The sequence below is a fragment of the Spea bombifrons genome, chromosome 5 (assembly GCF_027358695.1).
Source record: "Spea bombifrons isolate aSpeBom1 chromosome 5, aSpeBom1.2.pri, whole genome shotgun sequence".
Classification (NCBI taxonomy): Eukaryota; Metazoa; Chordata; class Amphibia; order Anura; family Pelobatidae; genus Spea; species Spea bombifrons.
The window spans coordinates 100,755,797-100,771,505 of record NC_071091.1 but is presented as its reverse complement, the minus strand read 5'-3'; the positions used below and the strand labels follow the sequence as shown (position 1 = coordinate 100,771,505).

Sequence of the window (15,709 nt, the reverse complement as noted above, 5' to 3'; positions counted from 1 at the left end):
TAATCAAAATATTCCTTTTATCCTGACAGACTAAACTGAATTTGTAGTTGTGAAAAATGCCTAAAACGCTGTGACCTTGTGATATTCTAAGGTAGTGTATTTGAAATCTTTAGTTCAAAACCCAGCTGGCTCCCTGTTCGCTTGAACATATCACAAGCTCTAAAGGTACCTTCAGGGGGGCAGCCCATGGCCTGTCTGCTTAATGCACATTTGTACTAGTATTTTATCCCAAAAAAATGGAATTTGATGGTTGATTCTATATTGATTCTATAGTCTCCCTTTATGTCCCAAATGCATTATTTTACCATAATCAGTATTAAGCTTCAGCTGCCACGCTCACGACCAATTTACTTAAATCATTCGCCATTTGGCTTGTTCCACCCTGTATCATCTTCGTATCATCTGCAGAAAGACCCAGCGTACCATTACTTCATTAATATCACTAATAAAAATATTAGAAAGTATGGAATCCTTGAGGTGCCCCAATGGTGACAAGCATATCTGGGAACTCTCAGGCTCCGGCGGAATGTGGGTAGACGTCGTGGGCAGTCCCGCCAACGTTGTGGGCGTTCCTACTGATGTTATAGGACATAGGGAGGGGAGGTGGGCGGGGAGTAGGGCGTGACATAACGCCGCTCCCATGACCTGGAGTCTCCTCGCGGTGTCCTGGAGAAGCAGCGCCAAAGCTTTCCCAGGTATGGTAACAAGTCCTACCTTTATGTTATGTTATATTGAGGAATTGTATGGAATTGTGAAACGCAGATATGGGTTTAGTGATCTTTGTGTTTTCTGTATCTTTAGCTGCCTGCGTTTCTGAAAAGAATATAAGATAGCGAGAGAGGAATTAGCAAATCATTTAATGAACCGTGCATGATAGATATAAAAGCAAAAGCGCTCGGTATCTCATTGTAATTATCACAGTGCTCGGCAACCTTTGAAAAATGACCTTTTGGGTTTATCACGGTATTGCCATGAAGTACGGAATACGTTGGCAGGTATAAAGGGTTAATAAACCTACACCGTTTATTATCATTAATAAATAAAACTCGCCAATTACTCTAAAAGATTTTTTTTTTAAACGGAACGAGGTTTGCGGGTATGGGTATTTTTGAATTTTTAAGGTAAAATAATGCTTCTAAAGGCAATTTGCTTTTACTGTTTTTTTTTTTTTCACCAAGCGTGACAGCTCTATAAAATGGCCTTTAGTTAAGGACATTTAAGTCGCAGAACTGCTCCAGCATCGGTGATTTATTTAAATCAGAAAGAAATGAAAATTGTACTGCCGCCAATCCGAACAGCATACTGTGATAATTTGCCGAAATCCTGAAGCATAGCAACACTTATATGTAATTATTATGATAAATATGATCATGGCAGAAGAAGAATGGGGTTATCCAGACACAGGACTCAATTTTAATAAGGACAAGAAATTATATATGAAGGCTTGTACTGTTTTGAAGTTGACTTCTAAAGAGGAATTATACCCCCAATTTAAGCGAGCTTTAAGTACTTTTAAAATACTGTACACTTTCCTACCACTTTTGTGTTTTTTATGGGCAGCTTTTACTTACGTCTCACATGAGCCTGTAATCAGAGGATGGCTGAGGATCATGGGAACACACCTGTATTTGGCTTCATCGCATTCCCGTATGGTATGGACAGCAGTCTAGTTTTGCATGGAGAGGCTCTGGCTACCAGCAGCTAAGTTGCTTTTTGTAGAAGCAACTTGGCCAGCTAGCTGAACATCACTGAACTTGCAGTTGACCCACCTAGTAGCTGGAAATGCATCCAGATTTCCACAATTTATGTGGGACAGTCCTTATTTTAGACTTTTTTCCCACAAACATATGTTTGTTCCCCAGAACACAGCAGTCCGCCCTATGATGTGCCCTTCTTTCTGGCAGATTTCAGAAGCTGTCAGCAATGATAGTGTCATCTAGAGAGTGTCATCTAGAGAGGACTGCCTTGCTTTTGACCCCTGGCCCCAAACTATTATACTCTTTTTGAATACTGAACTTTGACTATAAGTTTTGGACTATCCTTCGATGTTGTGCTATTGACGCCTTGTGTATGAGATTGGCTAGCCTGACCTCATTTAAGTCTGTTGCCAACAGACCTTGCTGCCAGTTCCCCCAGGCTTGGCTGCCGCCTGCCACTTCCCTCGGATAGAGAACGTCATTAAGCAGGTACATCTCAGTCCCTCTAGCATTAAGAACGTGCAAGAAATGGCCCTTTGTAATACTTGGTTAACTCGGCGAGATGAGTTTTTTCATGTATAACACCTCATTAGTGGATAATTCCAGAAAATCAGGCCAACGTAAAGCTTGCTGCCTCCTCTGTTTTTCAGGTCTGGAAAAAATACTCAATAAAGCTAAGTTTGAAAAAGAAAACTAGATAACGATATCAATCTCTTGAGTCATACCTTTCAAAATACCCTTTCCTTGAGCTGCCTTTCCACTAACTGACTTGTCAGATCTTTCCGCCACATTATTTTAAACAGAAAAGCTAAAACTGACAAGGTTTTTAATAACCTCTTGATACAAATCTCGCCAGGAGCCATTCTGAAGCATCAAGACTGTCCTTGGTCAGAACCCTGTATACTATTTTTTTGTAGCTGAAATAATTTCACCCACGCTGCAAGCTCCTTCATCCGCTCTGTCCACGTGGGACATGATTGTCAGAATAGTATCCATGAACTGCAATTTCCTGATCCCTCTTGTCACAGAAGGCAAAAACAGGCACAACATGGTCCAAATGGTGACATTAAGTCAACCAGAGACAGGAGATATGTCCCCTCCTCTGTAATTCTACATGGACTTCACCTCCAGGTCCACCTCCTTGTCTTCATCCTCTTTTTATCCTATGGTCATTTTTTCATGATATAATCCTGTCTCCTGCTTCAGCTCAGCTTCCCCGTTAATCACAAATCACATGTATATCTGATGTATTACTTACCAAGGTCCCATCGCAATCTTCATCTTATTTCACTTGTGTCTGTTTCTCCATGGTTGTTTTCTTAATCACATATTATATTTTTTGTTGTCATTTATCACTAGTTGCAGAGAAAAGGATGCCTCATTCTATTATCTGCCCCGGAGATAGGGTTTTGTCCACCATTGTATCAAATATGGAATTCTAACGAGTAGCTTTGATCAGTAAGGACCTGGTAATTATAAACCCATGTAAGTATGGGCTAATTTGGAAGTCCATATTCATTTTCTGCATAGTTAGTCACTGAGATGCAACTCACTTTGGGACTAATTGTATTTTTTAGGCAGTATTTTCCCTTTGAAGAAACAGAATGGGCAAGATTCTTATTTTTGATGTCAAATTTCATAAGCCACCCTTTGCTGCAGTATGTCCAGCATCAACCTTAATGAAGCTTGGCCAATGACTCTAAACCGCTATGTATGTTTACTGTAATACTGATAGTACGTTCCACTGCTATATAAATGAACAATGTATTGACTTTAAAGTATATTTTATGGTTACTTGTTGTTTTTTGATACACGGTAGAACACGGTGATACAGTTGTGTTCCACCAGGAGTTTGTTCAGCTAAACTGCTATAGAGCCAGGGGCAACACATTTGGTTTTGGTGAAAACAGTTAGGAGCCAGCTTTTTTTCGTCCTCAATCATGTTGTCAAGGGGTTTGTCAATCCTTGCCAGACAGAAACATACATTTACACTCATACAGTAACAGACACACACTAACATCTTATGCTCACAAACATTCATGTACACACATGCTAACACCATACATCACCATACTCATACACACTCTAACAATATACGTTGCCATACACACTCCTGCTAATGCCATACTGTAACATAAACAACACCATACACACTAACACACTCTTATACACATTGGCACACAATGGCTAACACTATACATATATAAAAATATGCTCTGACTCCAGCACTATACATATACACACATACATCTTGACTCTGACACTATAGCACACACACTGCTCCTGCTCTCACCTGCCACCGCAAATCTAGCACACTACACCTGATTCATGATGCAGCCCTGCCATAGGAAAATGTTGTACAGTCAATGAAAATGATCACTAAAGACCTGTCGGAATTGTGTTGATCTCTTGTATAATAGTTTTATCAATGCTTTCCTATAATTTAACAGTAACCACCATCCAAACTCTCTTGGTAAGTGGGACATACTGCTGATATAAGTCCATGGTCATTATCTGCTGCTTCATGCAGAATACTCCATGCTTCGCAAGTCACACAGAATAATAGCGACCTTAGGCTGAGGTCAATCTTAAATTGCTAGTCTACTTTTTTTTAGACCACTGTCTGTCTGGGTCGAGTCTTGGACAAAGCCCAAGTAGACCAAAATTGTCAAAAACAAGATACACTTCATCAACGTATAATACACATGTCACAGAAGTAGTTTACGCGTGTGCAACATTTACTTCTCATACACAAGAAGCTGATTTTTGTATTTCCCATCGCTGCACATTGTTCCATTGTTACTCACTCCTGGACACGCGGGTTTAAGTTATTCTTTGTTTTTTTTTGTTTTTTTTTTAAGGGGCTATTATTACTATTTTGGGATTTTTTTATTTTTATGTATTTTTTGGAATTAGAGTAGTGATTGAGCTTTTTTTCTACTCTACTTACATTGAATAGTCTCTAACCTTTTCTTTTTGGCATTTTTAGACTATTGTTGTAAAATGAAGTCCCAAAACATTACCATCTGACAATGGCAGAAAAAGGGTCCCTTTAAAACAACGAGTTGTGAATTACACGTGTTGGTTCCCGAACACTTCAAAATTGGTAAAATGGATCTTTTTTTCAAAAAAAAAAAGAATCCAACTTGGTGGTTTCAAAATATTAAACTATATATAATATTGAATTCAACACTTGCTTTTGCTGGAAGAAAACAAAATAAAACTATGTCCAATGTTCTAAAACACCATTGTTTTTATCTGTCAGATTTGGTACAGAATATTTGTTCTTTCACCAAAATCTCATTTCATGTAAAAACTTTTTTGGTAAAGGGAAGACAAAATTTGCTAATTAAGAACTTATCCCTCGGCTGAATTTCTGGAGCGTATAAGCCTTTTACGCTATTTCTCCACAATAATATTCAAGAGACATGCTTTCCATAGTCATTTTTATACTTTGGTTTAGTCTTCAAAGCGTGCACTCTGACCTTTTTATCTTAATCCTGGAAAATGGAACACGCAAAAACTTGTGCAGTGATACAAACATACTCCCCTAAAACGTCTTTCATCATCTCGTCTTGTTATAGCTAATGCAGCAGCATATAGGAACATGCAAAACGCCCTGCTAAACGTGCCTCAGACAGGGCTTTATTGTGTAGATACGCATTTTCTGCACTTTTCAAATAATAACCAGGTTGTGCAATTTTGCCACGTACGTGGTGAGCGGTAACATCATTTATGAGAGAGGCAATAGAGCAGTGGTTCTCAAAACCCAAAAGTGGGTCGCGACCCTGTCTTCAGTGGGTCGCAGAGGGTCAGAGCCGGACTGGAGGCATACCGAGAAAATTTCACTTTCCTGGGGCTGCCTTACACATTCTAGCGGCAATCCACGAGTCGCAGGCTGTCAGGTCCGCAGCCGCAACAATCAGGGCCATCAGGCAGCCTCCGGTCCGGCATGTACTTTAGTATTACTCCCCGACCGCAAAGCAAGTTGCTTGATTGGTTTGCGGTCGCTGTCTGCTCCTAGTGGGAGCTGAATAAAGTTTTTCTCTGATTGCTCCTCCCCTCTTCCCGCTGCAGCCCGCGGGCAGCCTTTCCACTCCCTCATCTTTTCTGAGGTTATTTTTGGGTCGCGACTTAGTGACCAAAGACAAATGTGGGTCCTGAGGATACGCGGGTTGAGAACCACTGCTCTAGAGGATAGGAGCGATCTGCCAGCTTCCTTCTTGTATTGTGGAACCACGAGTAACATGCTGGAGGTTCTAGTTCAGAAGTTCTAGGAGGTATCGAGGGCTGGGATAAGCCAACTTCTTAGACAGGGAAAACGATTTCCAGGGGTTTTGCACCAAGCAAGAAAGATGAATGAGTACTCATGGAATAATGTGTCAGCCAGTTTAGATCTTTCAGCATACAATGGGTTCTGTAATCACAGTGGAGAACGAAGCGGCAGAGTGAGTTGCATGAGGTGTTGGGTTTGTGACGTGGATGCGTATAATCCATCCATATAGTCAATACCAATTTATTTGTTGCAAAATTATATTTTCCTACCACGTGAGTTAAGCATTTTTGTTTTTGTACAAGGCGTGGAGTTTAAAAAAGGAGAGAGCTTAGCAAATGTTATAGTAATATGAAGAAAAGATGAGAGGTTGGGGTTAAATGGCATGCCAAGATCTGCACGAGATGGGGCGGTCTGCCCAGAATCACTGGCACTGAGCTGACAGAGGCAGTGTAAATGGTGCTCGATGTGACTGCTGTTAAACTAAAATTGTGTAAATGTACAAACAAGTTCAGGCATTCATGTCCTGTGCTGTCACAGCCGACACAGCAGGAACCATCAGTATAAAGGAGACATCACAGGCGATGTACAGATGCCGCTGAGGTCTCTAATGTGACACAAGCTCAGTTGTAAGGACAGTCCCATTTACTTTGGGACAGTTGGCCGCTCTCATTGACTTTGTTGATTGTAAATCTGAAGGAAATTAACGTTGTTTTTTTCTTTGCAAATTATTTAGCTGATAAAACTCCTCAAGTTTGTTAACTTCTGCTTATTACTGATTAATATCATACACCTTTCCTATTACTCGGAATTAATTATTTACCCTTGGTTTTAATAACTGGAGTATAAATAACTCAATTTCCTATAATTAGAGGAAAGTAATAAGCTCTGCTTTTCTGTGTTAATGTTCAGTCTTTAATTTGTTTGACTTTTTCATTAGTGAGTTTCTTCTGTTTTCCTTTTGTCTGGTTCTACTCATATTCCTTTCTTTTCATTCATTTTCATTAATACTCGCTCTACCAGGCCCGGAATCTCTAGTACAGGAGGCATTGTACTCCGGCAGGAACACTAATTCCATATTCTTCACTGTCAGGTTCCTTTAATCATGCACTGCTGAACTTGGCCTCTATATCTAAAAGTAAAATGCTCCTTACTTTTTCCTACAGGCTACTGATGGTAAAACAAGTGGAATGACCTCATATCTTCAGGGGATCTCGGATCAGTCCTCGCGTCTTCGAAGCTTCCTCGGCCACTTACTGGATAAGTTCACGCATCAGTTCCTTCTACTGATGGAGCCAAATTGCACCGTATCCAGAGCTTCCATTTTTAACCTTTGATCAAAATAGTAAAACCACCCAAAGAGCTTCCTTTGGACCACTTCAGAACCCCCGTTGGATATATCCAGTTCTATCTTCTGCAGTAAACCAGTTCGACATTTTCAACCGGTCAGATCAATCCAATCGACTCTAAAATGCCAGGGGGTCACCACGTCAGAAACTGAACTGACCGGCTCCGTCACAAGCAGAACTGCATTTCATTGGCCACGTCTCCAGCTGTACAGTGCCGATGTGGCGTTTATGAAGCCGGTTTAACCAACGGCAGAAACGGCTTCACTTTTGTGGCTGCCGATCGTTCGGTCAACTGTTCATCACACCTGTTACTGATCAAACCTATTGAAACATCAGTTGAGCTACCCATGTGCATTTTTCGGTGTAAATCATTTCATCAAGTTAAAGAGCGAATGTTGACCACTTTGACCCTTCTGTTTACACATCACATTCACACTCCAGCGGGGCAGATTGTGGTTCCTGTACTAGAGAAGTTTGTCTATATACTTTTGATGTATCGGTATTTGGATCAATTCTCACAAACAGCAAAGTATGAATAATCAGACTGTTTAATTACAACGGTTTCACATATTTCACATGCGGGCCACTAGCCTACTTTACACGCCTGTATTAATATACATTAATATACATACACTTTCTCCAGAATGGCATCTTAGCCATGCGCTGCTCCTTCGCATTGGTTGCCGTTATATGTAAGCTCAACTGGAATGCAAACTGGTTGCTGTTGGAATATATATGACAAACCCTCAACTAGTAAGTATGCTGCCCCGTAGCTTTTACCAGTAGGTTACCCTCTAGCTAACTTGCGATGCCCGAGCCCTGCGTTTAGGGGAGAATGTGTTAGAGGAGCATGAATGCAAACATCCAGCGGCTGTTCTTTTGCCCTTATGCGCAGAGTCTGTGTGCTGCCGACCAAAGGCGGCTGCCGGCTAACTGAACAAACGACATTTCTCACTTAAGTTAAAATACAGAAATTACTCAACCCTCCATTCATAGCCCCCTTCTTTGAAGGGACACCATGCAGCCGCACCAAAAAAGTGCACGTTAAATGACTCTGTACATACTTTAATATGTAAGGTTTAAGCTGTAAAATAATATTATATTTAGGAGAAGCTGCAGCTCCACTGGTGGGGGGTTTTGTTAGAACGACAGCCAGTGCTTTCTATTAATGTTGATTAGTTAGCAATGCTATATAAACCCGTATCCTGTGCTAAATCCTATATCTATATGGTTGCCAGCATTATTTTAGATCACATGATCAATGAAATACAAGATTTCTATTTTATTGTAAAAATGTAATTGATATGACTGATTTTTGAATGACAACCTGACAATTTTTTTTCGATTTTATACGTTTTTCTAGTACTGTTGTGATCAAAAATCAAAAAAATTGTTTAACAAATATAATGTTTGTTTTTTTCCTTTTAATTATATCTGCATTGCTAAACCTTAAAGACGTTATTTACTATGATATTTCATCGGAGAGAGTGTGGAAATGTATGCTCACGGTCAACGCCAGTCAACTAGAAACATAAAAGTGTAACAATGAAAACTATGGGTTTTAAAGATGCTGTTCCATTTAGACAAAATATTGATTGCACTCTCTAGTATGTTAAGCAAATTCTTCAGTTTATTTCACTTATTCGCATAAAAACCACACAGAAGCATTTAAGGAGCTTTTACTTTGAAATTTCTGTGGTCAAAAAAAAATATGAATTGGGAAAATATTTACACGATCAAGGAATTGTTCCCGGGAAAAGGTTCTATATTAAATAGTACTAAGAATTGTGGATTTAGTTACAGCAGGGTCACATTCAGGTAGAACAATACCTTTAAGGACCGTGTTCCGACATTGATCATCCCACTTACCGAGAAAAAATGGTAAGCGTGATGTTCGATATTGGCGTGGGCTCTTTAAAACAAAAAATGATCTTAAAGTGGTAAAAAAAAAACCATCATACAACCTGCCAGCGCAGCTATTATGACAATTATGTTGCACACGTCACACAAGATGTATTTTTTGTAGCATAAAAAGTTGTTTGCTCAAGATTTTTGCATCATTTTGCAATCACAATTGGTGATTTAAGTAAATGTTTACTTCTGTCGCCTTCAGAACATATCTTTAAGGGCTTGGAGAAGATGTTTGCCCACCGATCACCGTTAAAGGACCTTGACCCCCACGTTCTACTTAGTCTCTGTGACCCCAGGGACATTTAAAGAAACTCTGAGACTGCATTTATGCCTTACCGATGGAAGCATGCAATGGCCGCTCACTTATAAGTTCACATCAACCGAGCCTCTGTTTCAATTTTCCGAGGAACTTTGGTTGTCGTTACTTTCACTCCTTTTCAGGAGATCCTTTTGATGATTTGTTTAGCGATGTTTTCATTTTGTTATTTGGTTATTTTCCACATGCGGTTAACACGTTTAACACTTTCAAGCAATTATACCTCAGTGTAGAAGGTATTGTAATAAAGGGATTGTGATAAACAATGTTTCAAGGTGTGATATGTTTCTTTATTTAAACGCCGGTTGCATCTGATAAATGGCAACCCTACGTTGGTGATACATAATAATATATCACGGTGTGCGTGTGAAAAGGGGACTTCTCATAAATAACAAAATTCCTTTGGGTTTAAAGGACCAGGCTGTTTTTTTTTTCACTTTTTGTACCCTTTGGGACAGAGGCTGTTTTTAACACTTTTGCGCTGCTCGTGTTTAGATGTAATTTTCTCCTCACTCATTTAGTGTACTCACACATTTTATATATATATAGGGCTTTCTTCAGATACATATTATTATTTTTTTTATCATATTATCTAATTACCTATAAAAAAAAAATATATATATGATGAAATTTTTTTTTCACTTTTATTTGAAAAATCTTTTACACATCTGCCAAAAACTTAATGAAAAAACCTGCTAAATAGATTCTACTGTTTGTCCTGAGTTTAGAAATACCCAATGTTTTTATGTTTTTTTTATTTTTTCTGCAAGTTATTGGGCAATAATTACAAGTAGCGTTTTGCTATTTCAAAACCATTTTTTTCCAAAGCTGGTCATTCTGCCCCATGTGCCATTTCGGGTATCTTTGAAGCCAGCCAATGAAATTTACCCCATCAAACCATATATTTTTAAAAAATTAGACACTTCAAGGTATTTCAAATGCTGGTATTTTAACCCTTTCAATGCACTCATTCTACCCCCACCCTTTGTCAAACTTTGTGGTAGTAATTTATTTTGTGTTTTTTTAACACAAATATTGCGCTTCAGGTGTGGATTTACGTCACCTGACCGTTTTTGCGTGACGTGCCTAGCCAATGGACGTTAACAGGTTAAATACAAAAAATCATTTTTATGTGTAGATCTTGAGGTTGCCATTGTAGACAAAGTTTATTTTTTGAGCTACATTTCAAACACCACGATGATGGTTTATGGCGATGCTAATGAAGTCATCTTATGCTAATGAGGAGCTTTCCCCTTAGACCCTAATTGATGATTTTTTACCAAAAGGCAGCATGGTAAGAACTTACTGCAGAGTGTTCTAGTAGATTGGGCCATAATGAGGCTTAAAGAGGACCTCCCGCCATATAAGTATCAGATTAAAATACATTTTCAAAAATATTGTGCTTTTCAGTTCTAGTTTTTGCGTATTATAATGTTTTCCGGCAGCTGTATATTAACCATTTGTGTTCTAGTTCTGGTATCCGAGCCCAATCTACTAGACGAGCACCTTGACTCTTTATCATACAGCATGTGTGAAACTAATTAATGTCTATGGAGGAACTGACTTCATTAGTATTGCCAAAAAGCATCAACTCAGTGTGGTGATGGTACAGATAAAGGGAGTTTATTGCAACAAAATGAGACAAAACCAGGCTTTTGTCAACGTTAACCTACATTACTGTATACAGCGCTGGATATTATGCGCAAGAAGAAAAATATTTTTCCAGTGAGATTTCCCCATTAAAAACATACAAAATCCAATTCAAACATATTATAAAGACTGTATGTTATGTAAACTTGGTTTTGAAACAGAAAATGACACTGTATGTAAAACTGTTTTAAGCGATAGATTGTGGAGGGTTAAAAACCCTTCCACTTATGATTAAAGGGGTAGTAGAGGCATTATTAAACCCAATCTACAACCGTCAGAAAAAAGCCGCAGTGACAGTAGTATTACAAAAAAAAAAAATAGGATTTAAAGCAAAACTATCACCTAAACAAAGTGTGAAAGGTGAAATGTAAGGCTCAGAAAGATCTAAATTGGTGACACAAGTTGAAGAACGCAAATGCTCTGAAAAATAACTATCTTATATTTGAGGTCGTCTTCTAATCAGACCTTAAATAGAGGTCTGACTATAAGACTAAGATCCAGATCCCCCGCAGCGCTGCAGGCAGTGCCGGCAGCAGCAGCGGAGGTTGTCTGCGCGCATCGCACAGGCCTCCTCCAACTGCACCACTAGACACCAAGGAATCTGAAGCACGGGGAGAAGTCTAGGGAAGCACTGCTAAGTCGGGGGGGGGTAAGAGTGGCATATGGGGGGTATAAGGGCTTTCTGGAGGCAGAGTGGCATATAGGGGGTTAAAAAGAATATCAGGGAGGCAGAGTGGTATATAGGGGGTTAAATGGAATATCAGGGAGGCAGACTGGAATATGGGGGTTAAAAGGAATATCTGAGAGGCAAAGTGGCATATAGGAGGGTATAAGGCATATCTGAGGGCAGGTTGGCAAATAAAAGGAAATAAAAACAAAAAATGCATTTTTCTCAATAATAGCTTTTATTAAATATGAAAAAATAGTTTACATGTGAATTAATATTTACTGGTAAAACTTTTTTCCTATAGGGTAGTCTTATAGTCAGGCTTTTTCTTTAATAAATTAATATTCAAATTTTGGGGGGGTCGTCTTATAATCGGTAATATATATTATGGTTTCACATTCGTGCGCTAAACACTTTTGTCCTTGTTGACCTCTTCTGTCTTTCCAGACATTGCTTAGACCCCCTGATGGGGGCGGAAGACACATTATCAACAAAGACAGTGTCGTCTGAAATATCAAAACATAGAATTTGATGGCAGATAAGAACCGTTCAGTCCGTCTAGTCTGCTGTTAGACCCTAATCTGTCCTTGGTTTTCTCTTAGATTCAGGAGCCATATGTCTATCCCATGCATGTTTAAATTCCATCGCTGTACTAACCTCTACCGCTTGTGCTGGGAGGCTGTACCACTTATCTACCACCTTTACAGTAAAGTAAAACCTCCTTACATTACATCCAAACCTCCGACCCTCTAATTTTAGATCATGGCCTCTTGTTCCAACATTTCTCCTCCTTTGAAATAAACATTCTAACCTTGTTGCCCTCTGTGCTGTACACAGGTCCCGTCACTGTTCCATAAATACGGTTTGTATTACTATTAATTATGTGCCTCTCATCCCTAAAATCTTCTCTATGAAATCAAGCTTTCTGACAAGTAGCTAATAACGTTTCCAGTCAGGCCTAGGGGCAAGTGTTACAACTACTGTGCACTTCCATCTTCCGCAGGATTATTAATTGTATCCATTTGATTCACCCAGGGCACCGGTGTTCTTAATTTTATTGGGAAAAATGGTTGATGACCCCAATTTCAACTTTATAAAAGTTTTCTGGCACCGAGTGAGAGTAAAAAAGTGAATTAGATTCTCATGCCCGAGTTGAAAAATAACGAAATGTGCTGCAATGTGCTAGATTAATAAATACGTCCTTAATCAAGTAGCCTTTTCGGATAAAAAAAACAAAACAGTGTTTTTACCTTTTCAACATTAAAATTGCATTTAACACTATATATTCCACAGGGGCTCTTAACAAACCCCCCCCATATGAATTAGCTCTTTCCTACTCCCCAGTGCTCATACAAGAGATGTGTTTGGTTGAACACTAGCAGGGGGCGTGGTTAGCTGTAGGCGGGGCTCAGCACAGACTAAATAGCATTAAATGGGTCAGGAGAAAGAGAAGAAGTAGGCAGGGGAGTGGCCATGACTAAATCCCGCCCCCTACTCCGGAGAAGGAAGGGAGTGTCCCAGAGGCCCAGGGAAGCAGGGCTTCACCCAGAGACTCCTGGTAAAAACCACAGCGTTCCCAGATATGGATACTATGCCCTGGACTATGCATTTGATGGGCTAGACACACTGGGGGTTATGTATAAAAGTGACAGCCAATGGAATGGACCAATCAGCAGGACCCTTACATCGTTTACTATGGAGATAAAAGCAATTTTCAAGCTTTGCACCATAATCACTTTTTTTTAGACATAACCCTCATTGTCTGGCGGCAGCTATGCCAGTCAACATAAACTCCAACGCTCTTCGGAGTCGAAGCGCTGAAATAATTAATTATTTTGATGACACATGACTTTCAGCTGCCGCACACATCCGAGATCCCAGCCCTCCCCAAAATCACTTGCAATATAAATGCGCTTTCCTCTTCTCTTTTAAATTAGAAATCGGTGGTGCCTGTAAACCAAAATAGCATTTATATTAAGAAAAAGAGATTGCGAGTGTAATTTCTTGGACATTGTGTTTCCCTGGGTTTAATATCCACGCCGATGCCTTTTTTTTCTACCCTCACTCTCATTTATCTCTCGTATTTTTATGTCATCAGCTGCACTTGAAAATGTCACAGAACAGTTAATGCTGTCACTGTTGAAAAGGTTTAATGTATTACTGCTATCATCGCAACGTGAGTGGTTTTACATGGAGGCATCAGAGTTGGCCCTGCTTGCCTTTTTTTTGTTCCTTTTGCAAAAAAAAAAAGAACAAAATGACTTAAATCATTACTTAGTACTAGATCTGCTTAATGCTAATGGGTTGTGCATCTGCTGGTGGGCTTCCTCGAGAGTAGAATCTTTAAAAGTAGACAGCGGGGTCTTAGCCAGATTAAAAACTCTGGTTCCTCATAGTTCCTCTAAATGCTTTTGGAGGGTCCTTTTTTAATCCCCCCTCCTCTAGGAGGATCAGCCAAGTGGGTTTTTAGAACGAGATCTGAGGACATTTTTATGCAATTATAAACTCTCTACATCGTGTCCCGGTCTATCTTGGCAGAATGTGGTGTCGTTTCGTCACCTTCTGTGCACATTATTAAGCCTAACCGAGAGCTGTTTTAAAAATAAATGCACTTTATAGTTACTGTCATATCCATTCGTCTGACACAAAAAAAATACAAATAATACTTAATGAGGAGCTGTGGCCAGAGCTGCAGCGGTGGTAGAACCTCAGGGGTTCTAGATTCCATGCTGCTGATTGCAAGAGGCACACCATGAACATTTAAAGGGACATCTCAGCTAGCATAGGAATTAAAGGGCATTAAATGGCTGGCTTGGCCCTTTAAGTATAATTTTTTTCTTCACAAAACGCTTTTACTAGCAAATTAGTTTAAAATGATTAAAAATAGCAAATTGTAATCAAATCAGATTGAACGTTTGTTGAGGATCCATATTTGATTCCGTGTTTATAGTGTCATATAGACTTAGGAACAGGGACACTTCCAAAGTCAAGTCAGTGGGGATGCAAGTCTCAATCATGGCACTGCACCCCAAAAATATATGGTCACCCTATGTGAGTAGAGAACAGCATTTCTGGGCTCCTGAGGTTTGTTTCCCTTTCACTCCTACAAACGTAATCCCTGTTTATTACTGAGATGTAGACAGACTATTAATTTTAGATCTTCAAGGACTCTCTCGTCTGGCATTGTGCCAAAATACTGGCGTAAATCAGTAGTGGTACCAATATTCATAAAGGGATCCAAATCTCAGCCAGGTAATTACAGACCTGTGAGCCTGACACCTGTGATGTGGGAATTGTTTGAAAGCTTGTTGAATGGATAATATTCAGGAAAACATTTTAATAATTGAAATGAATAATCAATAATACTATTCATTTCATTGTATGTGATTTAGGTAGACATTGTGAAAGCATTTTATACAGTTTCACATAAAACGTTACTGTTAATGGAAAGTTCTCCAACAGGAAAAAGAGTTCCCCTGGGCCCTATCCTGTTATTTAATCTCTTTATTAATGATCTTGCTGTAGGTATTGAATGCAGATGACACAAAGTTAGGTAAAGTCCTAGAACCTGGCCAACAAAGCGGTGGATAAAGTTATGAAGAAGCTGGAGAAGCTGAACTTGTTTACACCAGAAAAAGTCATCTGAGAGGAGATCTGATATCATAAAGCCAATATGTACGGGGACAATACCAGCCGCTCTCTGATGACCCGTTCATTAATATTACTGAGTAACGGGCCATCTATTCAGAGTCGAAGAAAGGAATTTTCATCAAAAAGCAGATAAAAAGGGTTCTTAACAGTAAGGACAAAAAGATGTGGAATTCACTACCCGCAGATCACATGTTA

General features: G+C 39.4%; 1 protein-coding gene across 1 annotated transcript in view; it reads left to right on the top strand.

The window, feature by feature from the left end:
- The window catches only part of SAMD12 (sterile alpha motif domain containing 12), a 143,768-nt gene extending 136,469 nt beyond the window's left edge, over window positions 1–7,299 (top strand). The window contains exon 5 of the mRNA XM_053466407.1: window positions 7,137–7,299. Within this exon, the coding sequence (XP_053322382.1) occupies window positions 7,137–7,144 (8 nt within the window). The 3' untranslated portion in view covers window positions 7,145–7,299. The remainder of the gene's footprint in view (window positions 1–7,136) is intronic.
- Window positions 7,300–15,709: the final 8,410 nt, after the last annotated feature.